Source organism: Balaenoptera physalus (genome assembly GCF_965194825.1).
Source record: "Balaenoptera physalus genome assembly, chromosome: 6".
NCBI classification, from domain to species: Eukaryota; Metazoa; Chordata; class Mammalia; order Artiodactyla; family Balaenopteridae; genus Balaenoptera; species Balaenoptera physalus.
The window spans coordinates 136,114,820-136,132,830 of record NC_138885.1 but is presented as its reverse complement, the minus strand read 5'-3'; the positions used below and the strand labels follow the sequence as shown (position 1 = coordinate 136,132,830).

Here is an 18,011-nt window from a genome sequence, read left to right as displayed (position 1 = left end):
TATCTTGGGTTGGCCAGTGATAACGGCCCATCGTAAGCTGCTCGTCGTGCAGTGCTTTGTAGTTTGTGCGCACCTTTGCTGTGCTGTTTCACCCTCGTGATAACTGGTTGGAGAAGTGGCATTTTACAGTGAGTAAGTCGAAGTAATGACTGGCTTGGACAGGCCACAACCAGAGCTCAGGGCTGCTGGAGCGCTCTGGCTGCGTTCAGCTTTCTATACAAAAATAAGGTTACAAAACGTTATGCGGCATGATCCCAGGCTCAGCCAGGGGGACAAGATGAGGTCGTCACTCTAGAGCAGTGTGCCCCCAACGGGCCCTCCAGAAACGCCACGGTATTCTGCTTATTTCCAGTTCTGTGATGACAGATGCAGTCTGGCGGAGGGACTCTGTGAAGGGCTGGGTTTACTGGGTCTCACGTCTGGGTCCCCTGGGTGTAAAATGCGTACTTTTCCCGGTTTGAGCAGTCAGGCTGCTGTTGCCTGTGGCCGAGTCCAGCCTCCCGTCTTAGGAATGTGCATTCAGTTGGTTCTGTGCTGGGCTGAGGTTGATCTTCACGATAACACTTCTGTCGAAGACGTTAAAAATGCATGATGAGCCTACTCAGAAAAACGAACGTTAAACTTCTGTCCAAGCCCTTATTTCTATGCAAAGCAGGCCACTGGTACTGCTGTAATTACTTAGTAAAGCAGCTGTTAGGCTGGCTGTGTGAGTGCTGCCTCAGGATGATGTAAGATTCTGAAAATTTGCTTTTGAAGCTGTTTTGTCATGTTTGCTGGCCCTGCCCAGCCTGCGCACATGGCCTTATCACCTCGTCAGTTCTGTCAGTGGGCCCGGCCTCCCTACAAGTACCTCGGGAACGTTTCCAGCACACCCTTTCCCAGCGTGTAAAGAGCCAGGTTTCATTTCTGCTGAGGACTGGGACGGCGTGGTGTGGCATCGCGGAAGGAAAGAGCCTCAGCGTCTCAGCACTGGGAAGCAGAACGATTCTTTATTCAATAAACATTTTCTTACAGCAAACAAGGCACCAGTCTGTGACCATGTATCCCTAATCCCCAGACCGCTCGTGTCCTAGAGCTGGGAGAGGCGTGGCGCTGGGCTTCCCTGGACGGGCTCTCCCTGCCGCCTTCTCCATGGGTCTGAGGGCCCCCGTGGGCTGGAACCATCCTTCCACCTCCCCTCCCAGAGCTCACCCCTCTGTCCTTGGTGAGCCTGGCCTAAATGACTAAGACTCTATATATTTTAAGGTCTGTCCTTTGTTTCTGTAATTTTACATAATCACATAAAACAATTCTCAAAAGTCAGTGTTTTATATATATATATATAAATATATTCCACCAGACAATATTATACAATAAATACTTCAATAAATTGCTGTGTGACACACTCGTATTGAGAAAATGAAAGAGATCTGTGGGTTTTTCAAGGGTAAAAGATAGCTTCTCTAAAATATCTGTGCCCACTGGATACAAAGTGAAATCCAGAAAAGGGTGTGGCCACACCATCCCTTATCAAAGAGCATGGGCAGGCAGGACACCGGCCAGCTGGCACTTCCTGGTAGGGTGGGTACGAGTCCTACTGAGAACTGTGCCAGGACTGCCAAAGGGCACAGAGTGGTCGGTTTGTGCGTTGCGCCTGGGGTCCCCCGGCTGGGAGGGGAACGTCTGAGCCTGACTGTGGCGCCGGAAGCTTAGGGCTCCGGGGGGTCAGCCAGGCCTGGCCACAGTCACCTGCTTATCCCAAGGCCAGCTAGAAGGTTACGCTGAGAGGTGACTGCAGCCGTTGCCCCTTCTCTCCCAGGCCTGAGAAGGGGGCAGTGGCTTGCCAGACCAGCTTGGCCCCCAGGACATCTTATGGTACCCCGTTCCTGCAGCCTGTTTTGTGTGTAGGGACAGGGGTTGGGTAACTTCCTCAGCAGGCAGCGGGGGCCCTGCGTCTTGAAAGAAATTGCAGCAACTCCCAGACCCCCATCCCCACCGCTACCCGCATCCCATCACTGCTGCAGCAGCACAGAAGGACTTGGGACCCGGTCTTTCCAAGACACCCATCTGAGCTTGGGGCCACATTCCCACCCCTGTGGGGAAGATGCTTTCAAGAGCCCCAGAGCTGGACGGACCCAGCGGGGCTAGGCTGCGGTTGGGCACCGAGAGCCTGTCAGCTTGTGGGAAGCGTCCGCTTCATCCGTGCAGATGGGCAGGCAGGGCCTGGCCGTCCCTGACCTGCAAGGGTGTTCTAGCTCTTTCATCTGGTGGGTGGATCCGAGCAGTGAGCCAGGGCCGCAAGGGGGTAGGCAAGGGGCCCTCATCCATGAGAGGGTCTGCGACGGAGGGGGAGGGTGCAGCTCCTGTGTGGAAAGGCTGGGTGAGCGTGCAAGTGACCCTGCACACGTCACAACTGAAAACAGCTCCAGACTGCCACTGTCCCCCGTCAGCCCTTATCCAGTGTCTCTCTGGTGCCTGAGGCTGTTATGCCCAGGGGCCACAAGGAGAGGCTTGGGCCCCGTGGTCCCTGCAGGCCAAGCAGGGCCCTGAGGTCCACAGCAGGCTAAAGGCATGGCTGGGAGAGGGGCAGGTGGGGACCAGGCAGGCTGGGCGGCCTTTGCCCTCCATCCTGGCACTCCCAGCAGGCAGCCCATGAGAACACTAAGAAAGATGGAAAAGGTGGGGCTGGGCCACAGCAACGAAGCTGAGGCTGCCAGGGCCACTGGGGCCAGGAGGGGCCCAGGTCTGCAGCTGGGGAGGGACAAAGCACGTGCTCCTGGGCACGCTGAAACGTCTCCCCTTTAACTTAAGTTGGCATCCTGAAATCACTCCCAGTCGGGGACTGCCAGTTTGCGTGTCACCTCCCCGGGCTGCCTGTAGTGGCATCTCTGGGTTGAACTGCGGTGGCCAGTGTGGGCAGTTCGGCGGGCTCCCTCCTGCGTGTGGCCTCCGCCACCCCGCCACGGCCCCGAGATTGTTCGCACTCCTGCTCCGTTTGCCCGGCGAGAGGGAGGGCCCGGGGTGTCCGGTCATACACCGAGGAGGACAGCACTGAAGTGGGAGCCACCGCGCACCGTGAGGGAGGAGCTGCTGGCATTGTCCAGGAAGACGGAGGTGTACTGCCCCGCCTGCGGGAAGGTCGGAGTCAGCCTGGATGCCGCCGGCCTGCAGGTGCGCCGACCACACACCGTGCCCACCCCGCCCCGCCCGGGGACAGGAGCGAGGGCCGGCAGGCCTCGCCCTCAAACCCAGCACCCCTGACGCCTGGTCTAGTGCCTCCTCCCCAGCTCCATCAGCCCCCTGCACCAACAGGCTCCCTGTGGTGTGTGTGCAGGGGAGCAAGCCTCTGCTCAGGGCCAGAGTCGGGCTCGAGCGTCAAGCAGTTCCCTCTGCTGCACTCGAAGCCTGAAAGGGTGCTAAACGCACGTGTGAGGGCTCCCCTTCCCGCACGGGCCTGGCCACTGACCCGTATGGTAGAGCCACGGTGGGACTGGTACTCCGGCCTGGCTACTCCGAATGTGGTCCAGGCATCAGCAGGGTCACATCCCCAGATGTGAACTGGGAACTCCCAGAGATGCAGAATCTGGGCATGTGCATCTTAAGACCCCAGGCACGCTGTGTGCCACCTGAGTTCACGCAGCAGTGCCAGGGAGCAGACCTCTAAACGCCTTCCAGCAACCACAGCCGCCTGCAGCCACAGCCTGGCCTCCAGTCCTGGCTCTGCTGTGCGAGCTTGGGCAAAGTACTGCACGCTTCTGTGCCTTAGTTCCCTTATTTGTAAACAGGGGAGTAATAATATTTTCTCTCTCACAGCGCTGTGAGTAATGGGTAATTTATGTTAAGTGCTCAGAACGGGCCTGGCCTAGTTAGTGCTATTTACATGTGAGCTTTATTCCACACATCTGCACCTAAATTTTTTCTTTTTTAGGAAATCCCATCTTTTCATCAATTTCTCAAGCACTTGCCCAAATCCCCACAGTTCTAGAAAGAGACTGTCACTTGGGGTTTTGTGTAGCAAATAACTGCATCTGCTTCCCGAAGTCCCGATGGGCCAGGGGGTCGTGATGTCATCCTGGGCAAAGAGCTGACCTCTGTCACTGCCCCCCGCCCCCTTGCCCACTGAGTCCCTTCCGAAGGGCCCGTTACGGCCGGAAGCACCAGTCCTCAATACGGGACGCCTGGGAGGTCAGAAAACAGGAGACTGAGAAGCAGAGTGTCTGTGGAGGACAGGAGTCTGTGGGGCAGGGCCAGGTCTGGGGAAAGGAGACCCGGCCTCGGCCTGGCTCTGCCTGGACCAGCGGGAGTGCTCCGTGCCGCCCTGACCCTCGTCCGGGCCTGGAGGCTGAGGGCACGGCACCCAGAGCTCCTGAGCACCCCCCAGCACCCCTCCCCGCCCAGTCACCCCCAAGGCTGTGTCCAGCTGGGGGCCCCCCCATAGCTGAGCCTGCCCCACACACCTGCAGATACAGAACGCCGTTGACCGAGATGGTGAAGAGCTCGCTGCTGCTCTCCAGCCCCATGACAGCCTCCAGGGAGCTGCGGCCAGAACAGAAAGAGGGTGGGCCTGAGGCCCCTGCCCCGGAACCACCAACTTCACCCACAACGTGCTCACAATCACCGCAGCGCCCGACACCCAGCAAAGTGCCATGAGCATGGCTGTCTTAGCCAGGGCTTCTGGTGGAGGTGGCATCTGAACAGGGCCCCCAAGAGGAGTAAGGACAGTCTCCACAGGGCTGAAGGTGTGCCGTGAGGGCAGGGCAGCAAATCCTGACTCTGATGGGAAGCGAGACACTGGCCGGTGCACCTGGAGGTGCGGGGCTGGCAGTAGTGAGGCTGGGTTCAGGCCAATCGGTGCAGGGCTTTCCAAACCAGAGTGAGAAGATTTGAACTTCACCCATGCATGCCTTCTGCAACCGCTGTGGAGCACCTGCTCTCTGCCTGGGTTGTTCTGGGTGCTGGGGACACCAAAGGAGCAGCCCTGCCCTCCCGGACCAGCAAGCGACGGGAAGTTGGACAAGTTCACCGAGAGGGGCTGGGAGAGCGACTGGGGAGGGTCCGCACAGACTGGTCAGGACAGGCCTGGGGACGCGACGCTGGCGCCTCGGGTCGCCGGATGGGAGTCAGTCCCCTGTGGGGGGCGGACAGAGCAGGGGCGGGGGCGGGCCGGGCCCCCACGTCCCGGGTCGGGGTTCGCGGAGCGCGCGCCGGGGCGGGAGGAACGCCGGACGGTAGCCGGGGGAAGCCGCGAGGAAGGAAGCGGGCGCCCGAGCTGCGCGCCCCGCCCGCGCCCACTCACGCGTGGTGCTGGCACCGGGACTGGATGCAGATGAGCAGACGCAGGCGGTCCCGGGGGCGCGGTGGCGCCCGTCTCGTCTGCTCGGCCAGCGCTGCGGGGGAGGCGCGGGGGCGGTCACGGGGCGGCGGGAACCGAGCGCGGCGGGGCGCCCCCCACCCAGGCCCCGCCCCAGCCCCGGGCCTCACCCACGTGCAGCGTGGCGGCGAGCGCGTAGAAGCCGGCGACGGGCGCCGTGTACTGGCCGCTGGTCAGGTTCAGGCCCGGGCCGCGGCGGAAGGCGCCCTCGGCGTCGGGCTGCGGGCGCACGGACGGTCACCCCCGGCCCGCCGCGCCCGCCCCGCCCCGGCCGCCCCGGCCCGGACTCACCACGTAGTAGACGCGGAGCTCATGCAGCGCGCGCCGCTCCACCGACGCGTCCCGGCGCAGGCGGCAGTGGAAGGCGGCCTCGACGCGCGGCGCCCGCGGGCCCGGGGCCAGGGGCGCAGCCAGCAGCGCCAGCACGCCCGCGCCCCCCGCCGCCGCCTCCTCCTCCTCCTCCTCCTCGTCCTCCGCGGGTACGGCCGGCACCAAGGCGGGGCCGCGTGGGCGGGGCTCGGGCTCCGCGCACTCGCGTGTGCGCACCGCGCCTGGCACAGAGCGAGCGGTGGCCGCGCCGGGACCGCCTCGCTCGCCTTTCCGTGTCCCGCCCGAACCCTTTCCCCAAACCCGGGCGCTGCTGAGAGCGCGGGGGGCTATTACCGGTTACCCCGGAACCGCGCGCCGGGCGCACGCATTCGGGCCTGGCGGGTCTTCGGAAACTGCCTCCTGATCCTGCGGCTGCACCTGTTTCCTTTCACGCTTTGGCTACCAGGAAGCTCAGGGCTGATTCACCCAGGACCCTCGTTCTCCTGCCTCACCTGCCTTTCCTACCGCTTCTTCCCCCTTCCCGCTGCTGCTGCTTCTCTGTTTACATTTTTGTTGTATCAGGGAATGCAGTAGTTTAAGCCAGACTGGTCATTTTTGAAAAGCAGCTGGGTATAAATAAATAATTATTGCAGCTCTATTGCACATAATATGGAGATTCTTCAGCCGCTGAAGCTGGTCTATTTAAATGAACAGTACATTAAACTGAAGGGGGAAAAAGACTTAATAGCTCTTCACCATGAAATTAACTCTAGTCAGTAACGTGAGCCGCGACTCAGCAGCTGGCCACAGTGCAGGGACATCACCCTAGGTGCTAGAGCTCCGCTCAGCTCTGCTCTCTCCCTCTGCGGCCTCCAGCTCAGCCGCCCCATCCTCCTCCTCCCTGTGCTGCCCCCAGACACCATGCTCCTTGCCCCATAAGGGCAGCCTCCTGGTGCCCTCCCATGGGGCTCTGAGGCCAGCAGCAGAGATCTGTCAGGAGAAGAGGCGGGGGCAGAGGTGATCAAGGGGTAGAAGGGGGCCTGTGTTACTGGGGTGAGCCTCCGATCTCCCTGGTGTCACCGCGGGGATCAGAGGAGCCCTTTGCAAGCTTAAGGGGCCCTGACCCCTCCCTGACAGTCCCCACTCGGGGGGCACGGGCTTAGATCTCTCAGCCCTCGCTGGGCTAACCAGACTCCCGGGCGGGGCATGGACGCTGGTCCCCAGGCACCTACTGAACACCGAGCGGCCAAGTCCACCTTCCTCTGTGAAGCCACCTCCTCACCACACTCCTCCCACCTCCCCCGCAAGCTCCTGACCCACGGCCTTGACCCAGGCCAGCACCAGAGCAGAAGCCTCCTCAGGATACTGGTCAACAGACAAAGGTCTAGCCCACCTCAGCTTCTCCAGGATGCCCTCCCCAGCCCCACTCACACCGGGGGTGGGGTGGGTGCCCCTCCCTACCTTTCAGCAGCAGCTGGAACTCTTTCAGCAGGACCTCAGGTGGGGTGATGGGGCCCGGGGGGCCCTGGGGGCCGGGGGGCCCTGGGGGACCTGGCAGGCCGAGCTGAAAGAGAAGCTTGACGGTGAAGACATCTGAACAGGCAGGCTGGGGACCGCGGGCACCCCCGCTGCAAGCTCTTGCCACCGAGCCTGGCAAAGGGGGGGCTCCTGCTTTGACCCCTGAGGTGGAGGTCAGCCTCCGGGGCCTCCGATTCCCCTGAGGAGGCAGTGAAAGCTGCAGGCACAGGGCCTCGGGGTGGTGGGGCCCCTGGGGGCAGGGCTGGGGGGAGGAAAGTGCACGAGTGGGGAAGCAGAGGGCCGCAGCCCAGCCCTGGGGCTGGATTTGCTGATGGAGGGAAAGGGAGGGAGGGACATGCCAGGCTGCTTTCCACTCTCAAGGTCAGTCACTGCACCAGTTGGCAAGTCCTCCCTGTGCCTGGCCCAGCACCAGGGCCCGGGGTCCTCAAGGAGCCCTCACTGGGCTGGGCTGGGACCCACCCAGGAGCAAGGAAGTCCGCTGCAGGGAGGAGCCTGGGGGAGCCACCAGCTCAGCGTCGGGGGTGACGGGTCAGGCCATGGTGACAGCCCAGCAGCCCAGCTGCCTCAGGCTCAGAGCCTGGCACTCGGTCACTGGGTCAGACCTGGGGCAGGGTGAGGCCCGAACTCAGCGTGGGCAGCAGAGCCGTGACCAGAGCGCCTCACCCCAGGGGACACAGCCCTCTTTGGGGCTCAAGGCAAGAGTCAGCCATCAGGACCAGGTGCCAGGTCCCTGCCCAGGCTGAATGAGAGTGGGGGCCAGCAGCTGCCTGGGCCCCCATGTCCCCCAGCCACTAGGAACCAGACTGTGTCACCCCAGCCCACCTGTAGGCCCCTCCAGCTTGGTCCCTGTCTTCCCCACCAGGCCAGCCCAGGCCTCCCGTGCCAGGATGCAGAGGGAAGAGAAAGCGGGGAGCCAATGAGGCTGCCTGGCATTCTAGGGGTGCAGGGTAAATGGTTGGAACAGGCCCCAAACTCAGGGTCACTAGGCCCCAGCTTGACACTTCTGTGCCCTCTGGCCCGAGGGTGAGGGTCTGTGCTTGTTGGAAATGCTCAGGGTGTCCAGTGGGAGCCAGTGGTGGTAGTGGACTGGGGATTTGGGGAAAGGCCCGTGGTGGAGGCTCTCACACACACCCACACACCCCCAGGACACACACACACCCAGGACACACATACACACACACCCTAGGACACATACACACACACCCTAGGACACATACACACACATCCTAGGACACACACACACACACACACACCCTAGGACACACACACCCAGGACACACACACACCCTAGGATACATACACACACACCCTAGGACACACACACACCCAGGACACACACACACACACCCCAGGACACACACACACACACCCTAGGACACACACACACACACACACCCCAGGACACACACACACCCTAGGATACATACACACACACCCTAGGACACACACACACACACACCCCAGGACACACACACACACCCAGGACACGGATACACACACGCCCAGGACAGACACACACACACACACTCCCAGGACACACATACACACACCCCAGGACACACACACACACCCCAGGACACACACACACCCCCTAGGACACACACACACACACCCCAGGACACACACACACCCCAGGACACACACACACACACCCCCGAGGACACACACACACACCCTAGGACACACACACACACACCCTAGGACACACACACACACACACACACACCCCCCCCAGGACACAGACACACACACCCCAGGACACACACACACACACCCCAGGACACACACACACACACCCTAGGACACACACACACACACACCCCAGGACACACACACACACACCCTAGGACACACACACACACACACCCCAGGACACACACACACCGTAGGATACATACACACACACCCTAGGACACACACACACACACACACCCCAGGACACACACAGACACACACACCCCCTAGGACACACACACACACACACACACCCCAGGACACACACACACATCCAGGACACGGATACACACACGCCCAGGACGGACACACACACACACACTCCCAGGACACACATACACACACCCCAGGACACACACACACACCCCAGGACACACACACACCCCCTAGGACACACACACACACCCCCCAGGACACACACACACCCCAGGACACACACACACACACACACACACCCGAGGACACACACATACCCCAGGACACACACACACACACCCTAGGACACACACACACACACACACACACACACACCCCAGGACACAGACACACACACCCCAGGACACACACACACACACACACACCCCAGGACACACACACACCCCCCCCAGGACACACACACACACACATCCCAGGACACACACACACCCTAGGACACACACACACCCTAGGACACACACACACACACACCCCAGGACACACACACACACACACCCTAGGACACACACACACACACACACACCCCAGGACACACACACACCACAGGACACACACACACACACCCCAGGACAACACACACCCCCCCCCCAGGACACACACACACACACACACGCTGGCTGGGGCTCCGGTGCTCACCTTCAGCTTCCTGGCTTTGCCTCTGCTCCCCTTCTTGCTGTTGACGCCCTTGTCACTCTGCCTAACGAAGAGCATCCAGGCATCGCGGGGATCGATGCCGTGCACCTGCTCCACGGTGGGCTCCTGGAACACAGCGGCCGTCAGCTGGTCTGCCTCCCCTGGACGCTTTGCAGGAGGTCGCTGTGCAGGACTGGCCTCTGGCACCCTTGGGCCCCTGCCACTGCGCCCTCCAAGACAGCACAGCCCCCAGCCCCGCGGAGGACGAGCCCTGGGGAACAGGCCACTCCACTGCCTGGACTTTGCGGGAGAAGAGGCCCCTGGGCATGGGGGGAGGAAGACGGGGTGCAGAGCTTCAGAGCAGGTGGGAGTCGGGCTCTGCTGGGCCACCAGGCCTGTCCCAGCCTCCGTCCCGGGAGCTGCAGTGAATGCCCCTTCCTGGGAGTCAGAGGATCAGGCCACCGGCACCCACGGGTGCTCAGGCAGGGGCCCCCGACTACCAGCAGGCCCCCCGACCAAGCCCGATGGTCCGAAGTTCCAGGGAGGCCAATTTCAGCCCTCAGGGATGTTGAGGCCTACAGTCCAGTGCTGTCAGGGGGACCGGGGTGGGGGGGTGCCCAGCACTGAGACATCACGACTCCAGGTGCCTGCACGGCATGTGACACCACTCATCTGCCTCAGGACTTCTGAGACACGTGACCTAAGCAAGGATAGTGATGGTTCCAGAAATGTCCATTCCCCTTCATAGTACATTCTGACTAGTCCTGACATGGAGGAGAGTTCCAGGAGGTGCCTTGCAGGGAGAGGCCCTTGGCCCTCTGGGCAGTGGGCCTCGCACAGTCTGAGCTCCAGGCAGGGCTGCCAGCTGGGACAGAAACTGGCTCAAGAGGGCTTAGATGAGGTCATGGGTGCCGACTCCGGTGACGGATGGAAGGACCCTGGGATCTTGGAGCCACCAGGCCCTTTCATCAGAGGCAGACCCAGTGGTCTGGCAGCCCCTCTGCAAGGATCCAGGGCCTCCCATCCGGAGCCAGTGTGCTGTGACGGGGACGGGGCTTCTGTGATGGAGGAGCCTGGGTGGGACGGAGAGGCCTCGGAAAGGCCTCAGAGTGCCTGGGGCTTCCCCACATCTCCCTGGGTGCTGGGCCCCGCGAGGCACCCCCCGACTGGTTCCTCTCCACGGACACCAGGACCTGTGGCCCCACTTCACGGCCTCATGCTGCCCTCAGTGGAAACACGTGGCGGAGGATTCTACATGGGCTGGACGGTGTGCCGCACGGGCCCTCCCAGCTGGACCAGTAGCCTGTGCAAGGACTCAGACCCCAGTTTGGTTTGGGGAACAGAAACAGGTGGGACCACGTTGGTCTGGGGGTCTGGGAGACGGGCCTGCGGCATTGTGGGTGGGTGTCTGGCAACTGCCCTGGCCGACTGAAGTCTCCAGCCTTCAGGGGCGCTCAGAAAGGAGCCTCCGTGGACCCAAGGAGGGTCCAAGGCCAGAACCCCGCCTGGAAACACCTGAAGCCCCCTCTGCTTCCCGGCCACTACAGCCCGACACCTGGCAACCCTGCCCCCCAGGGGTTGTGGCTGGTTGGCTGGGTAGGGTTTGCCTTCAGTCCACGGGAAGTGGCCGGAGGTGATGGGAACGAGGGCTTCGGGGAGGCCCCTCCCAGGGAGCGGGCAGGGCTGGCTGCCACCTGCACCTGTCTTTAAATGGGGGTGTCCTTTAGCGGGGGCATCACGCTTCCCAGAGTGATGCTGAGAGCAGAGGTGCAGGCTTGAGGCCCCAGCAAGGCTCTGCCCTTTGCACTGCCCACAGGCATCTTCAGAAAAAAGAAACTCAAAGCTCCTTCCCCAACGGCCCTCACCTCCCTGTCTGAAAGGCCCCACCCACACTGAGGGCCCCTCTGAAGGCCCCAATTCCCCAGCCTCCTCCAAGCTGACCACCCTCTTGTGTAGCAGAGGAAGGAAGGAGCAGGCAGGGCTAAGCATCACCGGCCTCGGCCAGAAAATCACACGTCACTGGGGGCCCGGCACCCCATCCCTTTCTCCCCTGCACCCTCCCCAACCGGCAGGAAGGCAGTTTTTGTTTTTCAGAGAGACTTGCACCAAACAAACAGATTGGGGGCAGGAGTGGGGTGGGGTGGTGGTCAGTAACTTGCTCACACTTTTACAAATACGTTCTTCCCAATTTCAAGAGAATGAAGTTATTTACACTTTACTCACTTCCCGACCTAGAAGCCCCCAAAGAAAAGGCATTTCCCCCGGTCTAGGAGAACTTTGCTTCAATGCCAAAGAACTACCCAAAAAGCCAAGGTCAAGGCTGGCCTCTAAGGCGCCCGTCTGTGCAGTGGGGCGGCGTCCAGACCTCCCGGGCCTCCCCCGCAAGCTAAGCGTTTTTCTGCCCACTTTACAAAGGAGGACAACCAAGCCAGCCCAGGTCCCCGCTCGCGGCGCCGCGCTCCCCACCGCCCCGGAAGCAAGCGCCCTCCGCCTCCGGGGCGCCCTGGAGCTCAGGAGGTGCGGGCTCCGGGTGGGGAAGCTGAGGCCCGGAGGTCTCTGGGGCGCTGGGGCCCGGGCGAGTAGTCGGGCGGCGTCTTACCTGCGGGCGGGCGGCCGACCCCGCGGGCAGCTCGTTCCCGGGCGGCGGCCCCTCGCGGGCGCGGCTGCCCGAGGGCGCGCCGGGCTCCGGGGAGCCGAGGCCCGCGGCGGCGGCCAGCAGGCCCGCGTACGCGAGCATCAGGGCTCCGGCAGGGCAGCAGGCGGGGGCCATGCGGGCGGCGGTTGCCTCTCTCCTCCGAGCGCTGCGTCTGGGACTCGCCCTCCGGCTCCGCGCCTTATAACGCGCTTGAATCCCCCGCGTCGCCCGGAGAGAGCGCATCGCCGCCGGCGCCCCCTCCCGGCTCCCGCGCGCGCTGCAGCCGCGGGCGGGGGGAAGCGGGGGCTGCGGGGCGGGGCACGCGTTAGGAAAGGGGGCGGGGGGTCGAGGAAGGCAGTACGGGGGAGGCAGGGGGCTCGGGGAGCGCTGGCTGGCGGTGGCCTGAGCGCCCCCTCCTGTCGAGCGCGTTTCCGCCCCAAGTCGGGGCTCCCGGTGCCTCCTGCGCTCTGTCCCGCGCTTCTGCTTCTGTCCCGGACGCCCCTTCTCCCGACCCGGGGCATCCCTTCTCCCCTCCCTATCCCGCGCGTCTTCTGCGGTGACCTCGAGAAGCCTCCTCCCCATTCTCCCGGCCGCGCCCTGCGTGTTAGATTGAGCACATCGGAGCGCGAAGACCGTCAGGGTCCCTCCTTGGAGCCCCTTTCCCAGGCGGCGGCCCCTCCCTTCCGAGGCAGCCTTCTCCCCAAGGCTGGGGCGCCCTGACGTCAGGGATGGGCTCTTCCTCCGCAGCAGGGCGCACCTGCAGGGGCCTCCGGGGGCGGGGGCGGGGGGCACGGAGCAAATCTACAGCCGGGGACAGGCGCCCTGCACTGAAGCGGGCGCCCTGAGGCCTGGGCGGGGAGGATTGAGCCCTATCTCTACCTGGGGGCCGGGGGGCGGGGTGGGGGGCAGATCCGACCCGGGACCAGATTACCCGCAGCCCACCAGGATCAGCGCAGGGCACGCCGCAGGCACAGGTGGACCAGACCCTGCAGGCTTGGGGTCCAGGCTCCTCCCTGAAAAGAGCCAGCCCCTTCACTCTTCCCTGGGCTGTTTGTTCTGTCACCTGCTCGTCGCCTCTCCACCCGTACCGTCCACTCCGCCCACACCCCGCCCCCACTGCCGAGGCTGGCACTCCAGGCTCTCCTGTGTCCCTCCCCGAGGTGCCTGAACCTGGTGGGTAAACAGTGCATTTTATTCAGGGGGTTCAAAGGAAGGGCACAGCTGAGGATTGCACCTTACAAGGGTCTGCCACCCTCACAAGGGATGATTTCCACCTCTTCTGAGAAGAGGGGAGACCTCCCCCCGTCCTGTTTCAGAGGGTGGCTCCACCAACTTCAGCAAGAGCAGCCAGGGCCTGGGGGAGGGGCTGGGGGTCATCCTCAGTCAGGGCCTCACCGCGTCACCTGCGGTCTCCGCCACCCCTGCACTGTTTCCAGGGGACAGGAAACACTTAATGCTTTAGAAAAAGCCTGGTATTAGATGTTAATTTTTCCCTGTGATTCTGTCTCTTTTCCTGTAGCATGGGGGGATGGTGGTAGTTTTGGGGGGTTTTAAAGAGAAGAATACCCTTCCCACCCTGAGAATGTGTCCCCGCCAGGGTGTGTCCTACAGACTTACTCTATGAGACTTACTGAAAGGCAAATTAGAACTGCAAAGGAGTTCTGTCTTTATCTTGATACAATTTGGGGGGGAAATTATCAGTGGAATGAAAAAATTGAAATTCCTATAGAAATTGCAGGTCTCCAAGAAGACATTTGAGAAATACTGGCTTTTATAATACATACTCAATAAACTAGATGAACTTATTCCATTGGCAACCATTTGTTACAAATAAGGCCATTTGCTCCAAAATTTGTAGATGGTGTTGCCGGAAGTTTCTCAAAGAATTCAGGATTTCTTGAGTGGCTTCTCATTTCTGGTCCCACAAGGAACATCTGTTAGGAAGCCGGGCATTGGAACTTTGTAATGACATGTGTGTATGTGCTGGGCGTGTGCTTCAGCGTTAGGTATTAAAATTTTGTTCACTTTCATTTTGCGGGGGAGACTTCATCTGGGACCGTGGGATGCCGAGTGTGGGGTGTCTTCATCGCTGAAACCCACAGTCCGCTGGCAGAGCGGGGCTTCTGTCCTCAGGAGATGCAGCTCTGTGAACGGTACCTTCATGTTTCTGAAAAAGCTTGTCCACATCCAGCACCTCATTCACTTCTCACTGGTCAGCCCAGCGAGATGAGGGCTCGCTAGGGACTCACAGCCTGGGCTCGGGGCCAGGGCCGGGCTGGGCCCTCTTGCCCCCTGGGCATGGTCACATCTTCACAGCCACATGTTTTGCCCATCAGGGTCCTGCCTATTCTTGCTGATGAACTTGAAGGTTATTGAAAATACAGCTCTGTCTTTTCCCTGAGACGGAAACCCCTTAGGTGTGGGGTTTCCTATGGGGGTCTGGCTGTGAGGGAAGCCCAGGGAAACGCGTGCGGCTGCCACTCTTGAACCAGGGGGCTCATCACGAGCTTTCCCTTCCTGGGGGGATGGAAGTCCAGGGAGGCAGCCCGATGTGGTGGGAAAGGGGCTCCACCTGGGCTCTGCCCCTCACCTGAGGGTGGCCAGCCTGTCCTCGAGCTCCTTGGAGTCTCAGCTGCTTCGGCTGAGAGCTGGGATGAATGCACGTGTCCTCAGGGCCTGCTCTAGGAGGAGCCGAGTCCATGGCGGGTCCTGTGTGGAGCCACGAGCGAGGCCTGCTTACCTTCCAGGCTGCCTGAGCAGTGAGGGTCCTCACATCACATCATGGGGGGGCGGGGGGTAGGTGCCCTCAGACCTACCTGAAGACAGAGGCCCTGGGCCGTGGAGGCCATGGCAGAGCATGGTCAGAGCCCAGGTCACACCCAGCCGCGGGTCTGCTCAGCAAACCTGGTCCTCACACGGCCCTCTGAGGCTTTGGAGGAGGCACGCCTCAGGGCCTTTAGGCACTCATCCCTCGGAGCCTCAGTTTGCTGCTCTGTACAATGGGCTGTCGGCCCCGAGCCCTTGTCTGGGACCCATTCATTAGGGAGGTGTAAGGTGGCCGGTGATGATCCCCCCCAGCACGGAGGCCGGCTGCTTGGGGACTCTGCTTCTGGGTTGCTCGCCTGTATCCAGTCCACAGCAGGTGAGGCAGGCTGCTCTCAGGACCAGATACCTTTAGTCCCAACCTGCACCCTGGGAAGGTGAGGCTCAGGCTCTGTCACTTTTGGCAACATGGGGGATGTGTGGGGAGGGAGGGACCAGATTTGGGTCACGTGATCCTTAAGATAGTCTTGTGATATCATTTCCAACTCACAGTAGGGAGCCCCAGTCCTCACAAGGCCAGCATTGAGGACAAGAGCTGTTGCCATGTGAAAAACAGTTATTTTCCCAAACAGTGAACAATCCTCATGATGTCATTGGCCTGCCAGAGGGCCCAAATCAAATCGGTTCTGGTGCTGTGCAGCCTCCAGTAACCCTCTCCGGAGGTGATGACGCAGCCTGGCCGCGGGGCAGGAGAGCGCAGAGGGCTGGGGCCTTCAGGTGGGGCTCCCTGCAGGTTTCTGGGGTCGCATTCCAAAAACAGCCTCTACTCGGAGGAGGGGGGAGCTTAGCAAAGCATCACGCAGCTTGAGGACCACCACAAACAAGGCTCCGATGGCCCCGGCGGCCCCTTCCACTGCAGCAGCAGCCCGTGGGCTCAGAAGTGAGGGTGGCATCTGAGGGTGAGTTAACGGATCCCAGGGAGGAGGGACTGGATGCAGTGGCCGCAGGAGGGGGCGGGAGGGGCTCGAGGTGGCCTCCCCGACGCGCCTTCACGCCTGGCTGAAATCTAATCCTCATTCTTGGGCCCTCATGTCACGGCCTCAGCCCTGGCTTCCCAGCGGCCTGATGCAGTCAAGCTGTTCCCACTCTTCTCTCTTCCTCCAAAGGAAGGACCTTTGCAGATGAAGTCATGGGAATCAAAGCTCCCTCTGCCCCCCAAAACAATGGGAGCCTTGTTGTGTGGCCTCCCGGTATACAGGCGGGCAACCTTTGCTGTCCGTCGGAGCCTTCCCAGCATGACATCATCTAATTCTCAAATCACGTGATTGTCCCCATTGCACAGATGAGGAAACTGAGGCTAGGTCTTGGGATTGGCCTGAGGTCACAGAGCCACCAAATGAAAACTCGTCCAGATCCGGCCCCCGCAACTTGAGGTCAGTAGCTCTGAAGCCCACAGATTCAACTCAATTCAATGAATGTTGACTCAGTTCCTGCTGCGTGCCAAGCACAGGGACAAGTGCTGGGAACCTGCATGTACTTCCTGGATGGGACCGTGGGCAACCTCAGGTCTAATGCTCAGGGGAAGCATTCCTTCTCACCTCTCACCAAGAGGGTCTCTTGGGTTATTTTCTGCTAATTGTTTCCATGTTTTCAAGAGATTCACTTTAAAATTAGGCCTTAGCCCACCTCTCAGCTTAATGCAAGATGGTAGGCTCTTGATGCCTCTGTTTGCCATTGTGGGAAGAAGCACATTCTTAAATGTGATTGTGACCAAGGTAATTCCTAGGCCGTCCATTAGCTTTGAGGACATCACGTTGCCTCCTAGGGTGTTCGTGCCAAACAGACAATTACTTTCTCCATGAACAGTCTCACCACAGTCCATTCCGTTCTTCAGTTAATCCACTTCATGCCTGGCTGTCCTCCTATGTACCTGGTCCTGCACACACAGCAACAGCAGCTACGCTTCAGCCTGAGTGTCCAGCGCTGTGCTGGGCGCTGGGAATCAAAGACGAATGACACAGCCCTGGAGGAGTGGACATCCTTACACTGTGTGTGGCTGAGACCACCCCGTTCTTCAGTTACCGCCAGAATCCAGGTCAATACTCATACTTTCCACTGGGCCATCTGGTCAACCAGCCAACTGGTGCGGTGGTCTAAATTGACTACAGTGAACTGTCATTTGACCAGTCCGTTTAATTACAAATGTCAACTGGCTGATTCCAGCAATCCCTGTCCCTGCCTGGTACAGGGAAGATCTCAATAATGAAATGGGCTTGTCTAGGAGGTACTGGAAAATCCAAATCCTGTGGAAATGGCTAGAAGCATCCCCAGACCCTGGCTCATCTGGGGACCAAAGGGAGCTTCACCCGGCTCGGCTGTGCTGGGTCTGGCTGCTGAGAGCACTGTGGTCACCGCAGGCAGGGTCTGCTGGAGGTGTCTCAGTTTACCCAACATGGTCTGAGGGAAAGACAACATGTACCCACGCAGCACACACGAGTATTCTGGGGCGGGGCAGGTGGTTTCACCTGCCGTGGGTCTGAGAGTGGTGGGCATTTGCACATGTTCCAAGGTTACCTGTTCCCTTTTCTAGATTCTGCACTAGCCCCAAACCTTCTGATGAGCCTTGTTTTCTGGGGGCTTTGGAAAGGGGGGTGGAGGCCTGGATTCTCCGTGACCATCCTTGCTTGAATTAGTGCAGGAGTGTCCATTGTACATGGGAATCTCCTGTGTTTGTGTGCTGGAGATCTTGTTTGCCCATCCTGGCGCCCTGTCCACCCCTCTCCACCTGCTCCCTGCCCCTGCAGGCTGGCCACTACAGACTGTGTCAGTGGC

At 60.8% G+C, this 18,011-nt stretch overlaps 1 protein-coding gene across 9 annotated transcripts; it reads right to left on the bottom strand.

Annotated features, from left to right (window-relative positions):
- Positions 1 to 36: 36 nt before the first annotated feature.
- ERFE (erythroferrone) lies at positions 37 to 12,675 on the bottom strand. Of its 9 annotated transcripts, none has more exons than XM_082466220.1 (8): positions 12,381 to 12,675; positions 9,785 to 9,907; positions 7,121 to 7,223; positions 5,642 to 5,901; positions 5,461 to 5,569; positions 5,276 to 5,366; positions 4,437 to 4,515; positions 37 to 2,342 (listed from the first exon to the last, which is right to left on the bottom strand). In XM_082466220.1, exons 1-8 carry the CDS (start codon positions 12,657 to 12,659, stop codon positions 2,124 to 2,126), a joined length of 1,263 nt encoding a protein of 420 aa, XP_082322346.1. In that variant the 5' UTR covers positions 12,660 to 12,675; the 3' UTR covers positions 37 to 2,123. The 9 variants fall into 9 exon arrangements, with proteins under 9 accessions (XP_082322346.1, XP_082322351.1, XP_082322349.1 ...); XM_082466223.1 differs by having other exon boundaries at positions 2,158 to 2,342; positions 5,465 to 5,569; XM_082466219.1 differs by lacking the exon at positions 37 to 2,342 and adding an exon at positions 2,691 to 3,107 and having other exon boundaries at positions 5,465 to 5,569.
- Between the last annotated feature and the right edge of the window lie 5,336 nt (positions 12,676 to 18,011).

Bases quoted from the DNA above. Each gene is read 5' to 3' on its own strand.
- ERFE (XM_082466217.1), bottom strand. From the start codon at position 12,659: ATGCGCTCTCTCCGGGCGACGCGGGGGATTCAAGCGCGTTATAAGGCG. The intron at 5,902-7,120 runs GTAGGGAGGGGC...GCTCTGTGCCAG, and splicing joins GTTCCAGCTGCTGCTGAAAG to GCGCGGTGCGCACACGCGAG. The intron at 5,367-5,464 runs GTGGGTGAGGCC...CCTCCCCCGCAG, and splicing joins CGCTCGCCGCCACGCTGCAC to CGCTGGCCGAGCAGACGAGA.